General features: G+C 53.5%; 1 protein-coding gene across 1 annotated transcript; it reads right to left on the bottom strand.

Annotated features, from left to right (window-relative positions):
• Positions 1-2,905: 2,905 nt before the first annotated feature.
• LOC119335352 (abscisic acid receptor PYL9-like) lies at positions 2,906-4,109 on the bottom strand. Its single transcript, XM_037607484.1, has one exon. The coding sequence runs from the start codon at positions 3,912-3,914 to the stop codon at positions 3,321-3,323; it is 594 nt and encodes a 197-aa protein (XP_037463381.1). The 5' UTR covers positions 3,915-4,109; the 3' UTR covers positions 2,906-3,320.
• Positions 4,110-4,459: the final 350 nt, after the last annotated feature.

Here is a 4,459-nt window from a genome sequence, read left to right as displayed (position 1 = left end):
CTGGAGTTAAAAGCTCCTCGCCACTTCTGGCCACCTGCCGTAGTATCCAACATGCTCTGAGGCTGTGCGTTGGTGTGGCTTTCCCTGAATTATGAATTTTACAGGGTCCATTGAGCCATCCTTCCAGTACGGTCCTGTCCCCTGTAGAGGTTTTTTGTTTTTTGATGTTTGGCTCAGATGCCTGGCGATAATGCGTCCTTTTGTTTCAGACTCGTGTTATATTCGGGGCCGGATTGTCCCAGAATTTATCTTCAGTGTTCCAAACGCTTTCAGTCGCACAGTACTTTCGTACTATGGATGTCAAGTCGGCGAATCGCGTAATTTCGCGGCGACTTATGGCGTTGAGGATTCCGATGTCCGTGCAGTTGTTACAGAAGAGTGAAATTGCTTCTTTCTCACGGCAGTCCTTTATCCTGTTCATAACCAGGAGGAATCTGGCCCAGTAGTGGTGTACTGTTTCTCCGGACTCTTGCCGTATTAGGGATAAATCCCCTATAGTTGGGTGGGCGGGTGGAATTAAATCCGGAACCCTGCCCGATGTAAGATTCAGGGGCCGAGCGGTTTCCGAATTTGGAAGCTTGCTTTCTTGGATATTATTCAATGAATCGAGCCTGCTGCCTGACTTTAGGTTCAGGGTTTGGGCGACATCCTCCCCTCCGCAGGTATCCGGCTTGGAGGGATCGGGAATCCGGACGCATCTGGTCCTTAGGGCGGGCGAAGACTCGCCGCATTGTTCTTCCACCACTTCGACGTGATGGGTGATCTGGGGAGAGTCAATCTCTCTCTGATCGGGTTTAAGCCCAATCTGGTCGTAATCAGTAGCGACTCCCAGGGCCGCGATGCGATCCAAGAGCTCGTTCAGGGAGAAGAGATCCATCGGATCTAACTGCTCGGCAAGCTCCGAGCTGATGTGAAGGTTGCTTTCGATGGCCCGAGAGGTCATCGTCGGCGCGACGGCCGGACAGGCGGTCATCAAAAACCTGCCTAGCCGGAGAGTTTGGCCGACAGCCAAAGCTCCTTTAGCAACGACGCCGTCTTTAAAGACGGGATGCGGCATCCTTCCTGATGGTGGCGACACAGCGGAACTCTCAATGAAAGCACCAATGCCGGTGTCAAAACCGGCGGATCTCGGGTAGGGGGTCCCGAACTGTGCGTCTAGGCGGATGGTAACAGGAGGCAAGGGACACGATGTTTTTACCCAGGTTCGGGCCCTCTCGATGGAGGTAAAACCCTACTCCTGCTTGATTAATATTGATGATATGGGTAGTACAAGAGTAGATCTACCACGAGATCGGAGTGGCTAAACCCTAGAAGCTAGCCTATGGTATGATTGTTGTTCGTCCTACGGACTAAAACTCTCCGGTTTATATAGACACCGAAGAGGGCTAGGGTTACACAGAGTCAGTTACAATGGGAGGAGATCTTCATATCGTATCGCCAAGCTTGCCTTCCACGCCAAGGAAAGTCCCATCCGGACACGGGACGGAGTCTTCAATCTTGTATCTTCATAGTCCGGGAGTCCGGCCAAAGGTCTTAGTCCGGCCATCCGGACACCTCCTAATCCAGGACTCCCTCAGCTGGCGTTACCTGTAACGCCCCTACTTTATGTACACTAAGCCCCTTGTAATGGAGGATGGCTAGGGTCTGGCGCACTCTATATAAGCCACCCCCTCCTCTGGGACAAGGGTTCGCACCCCCTATAATAGCACACACATAATCCAATCGACCGCCTCCGAGCACCGAGACGTAGGGCTGTTACTTCCTTCAAGAAAGGTCTGAACTCGTAAACTTCGTGTGTATATCTTCACCGTAGCTGAGATCTTGCCTCTCCATACCTATCCTCTTTCTACTGTCAGTCTTAGAACCACGACAACCGCCGCCGCCTTCATTCGTTACCGGGACACCAGATCCCCACTGCGCGGATAAAAACACCAAGTCTGTGTGCTACCATCTCCAGGGGATCACCACGGGAGGTCGCCGTGGGAGGAAGGGATGGATGAATCGGGCGTGAGAAAAGTGGGTGGTGGATGAGATTAGAGGAAGTGGGGAGTGGGGGAAGTGGGTGTGGGCGTCGGGAAAATGGGTCATTCGGATGAATTCGATCTGGATTCGAACGAGACAACAGTGATCACGTGGCGAGTTGCGTGCATTCACATTCGTGCCCTCGATCCAATGACAACCAGGGCGTTCGGGACAAGATGTCAAAAATCTGATCGTTCGGCTGTTATCTTTTTCGTTTCCTTTTTATCCTTGGACACCACCTGAAGAAATAGACACTATACTAATTGGCAGAGGACTGTATATAATATTAATACAATATCTCTATCTGCAGTACTGTCTTCCGTTTGCCTATCCTTCCTTTCTGAAAAAATAAAGTGCTGGGAAAAAGTCGTGAGACCCATGAAGCCGCACAGTGACCCCACAGAGCGGCTTAGCCACCCAATTAGCTGTTAGTCAGCTGCTACCCAGTTATTCCCTGGTCACCACCGCCCGGGCGTATTGTGCACACACCTCTCCCGGAGAAGCTTTGCTTTAAGGACCGACTTGTCCTAATCTTAATCCATGCCGCTTGCTCTTTTATAAGTGGCGCTGCGCTTTGGCTAGCAAGAAACGGTGGCCACTGCTTTTGCAACCACTCTTCTGATTGGTTCCATTAATCTGGTCAAATTCGCTCAACCAATAGTAGTAGCTGTAGTACAATTTAATTAGCGTTGATCCTGCTAGTGCTAGGGATTATTCGGAATCGCCTGATTTTCTAAAATGGGGATGGAACGGCTTTTGCAATTTCGATCTTACTAGTACTAGCAATCTAGGATGCCAAAAACAGAGGAATCTCTCTGTTTTGAAGGGAATTACTACTGAGGATCTAGTTCCCAGCTGTTCAATCCGTTTGCACATTGATTAGAATGAGAACATTATTGTATTCGCGGTACGGTACAAAGATGAAATGTAAAAATATGATCGCAGGGCCATCTTGTTGAGAGCAACCGGCGGCAGCTACCTGAGTTTTCCCCCTGCTGAGCATCGCTGTCGCCAGCCATCAGGAACTCAGAAATTGCACAAACGGCAGCCACAGAAAAGAACAAAGATGATGATAATAATACACAAGAAAAGGAGGCTGCTTGCTCACGCCGAAGGCTCTTTTCGACACCAACGGAAAAAGGGGCGAAGAAAACAAACAGAAAAGGAAAAGGGTGCGAAATAGCAGAGTACTCCAAGTCTCCAACTAACAACCACGGCGCCGTCCGGCCGCCGCCACCACGCCAGGTTGCGCGGTCCCACCACGAACTGCCGGGAGCGCTCTTCTGGTCTCATCTCTTCTAGTCGCGCCGCCGCGAGCCAGGCGCCGCCGCGGTCTCCTCGGCGACGGAGGCGAGCTTCTGGAGGTTGAGCTTGACGACGGTGTCGGTGAACATCCTGGTGTCCTCCTCGGTGTTGCCGTCGGGCACGTCGACGACGTAGGACTCGACGACGACGCAGTAGGGGCCCGGCTGGAACTCGGTGACGGAGGTGACGGAGCGGTAGTTGCGGAGGCGGTGCTCCCCGCCGACGACGCTGAAGCTGAGGATGTGGCGGTCGTCGTCCAGGATCTCGAGGCGCTCGGTGCTGGTGGACGCCGGGAGGCCGGACACGACGGTGACCTCGCGGACGCTGCCGACGCTGGCCCCGTCGCCGGCCGCGAGCGCGCAGGTGCGCACGAAGTGCTTGTACCGCTGCGGGTTGCCGAAGCTGCGCACGATGGGCCACACCGCGCGCACCGGCGCCGCCACGCGCTGCGCCACCAGCGACGTGCAGGTGGCCCCCGGCACCCGCCCCGGGAAGGTGTGGTGCGCCCGCACCGTCCCCTCCAGCGCCGCCCGCTCCGCCTCCGTCACCCCCTCCTGCAGCGCCCGCTCCATGTGCGCCTCCATCATCGCACGCACACACAAACGCACTGTCTCCCAAAATCCAGCTAGCTAGCACAGTAGTATCTCTCTCTGTGTCTGTGTGCTCCTTGATGGGGTTGGGGTTGGGATGGTGGATGGCTGGGATGGTTATATACTAGCGCGGGGGGAGGGCGAGGGTGAGGGGAGCGACCGATCGACATCCATGCACGGGGTGAGGCCGAGGGAGAGCTAGCTAGCAAGGCGCGGGTTACGAGGAAGCCGACAAGCAGCAACTTTTTCACTCGACGATTGTTGTGGTACAGATGATGAATTGGTGCCAGCGTGCGTGCGTGGGTTTGCGTTTGGGAAACAGCGTCCACACACTCATGGTTTCTCTTCTCGTTGGGTTGTGTCAGTGGGATAGTAGGTGGTAAGGTGCGTTTGGTTTTAGCATAGGCTTATCTCGCTAAGTATTTGACTAGGGAGATAATACACCAAATCACGTGTATTATATCTAACGGATTAGAATAATTGGGCCTTTTGAAGCCCAAGGGTATTTTCGACCTAAAATTTTTTATACCTTTAATCGGCCC

Source organism: Triticum dicoccoides, chromosome 7B (genome assembly GCF_002162155.2).
Source record: "Triticum dicoccoides isolate Atlit2015 ecotype Zavitan chromosome 7B, WEW_v2.0, whole genome shotgun sequence".
Classification (NCBI taxonomy): Eukaryota; Viridiplantae; Streptophyta; class Magnoliopsida; order Poales; family Poaceae; genus Triticum; species Triticum dicoccoides.
This window is presented reverse-complemented; position numbering and strand designations above follow the sequence as displayed.

Coding starts and splice junctions, on each gene's coding strand:
- LOC119335352 (XM_037607484.1), bottom strand. CDS start 3,914: ATGATGGAGGCGCACATGGAGCGGGCGCTGCAGGAGGGGGTGACGGAG.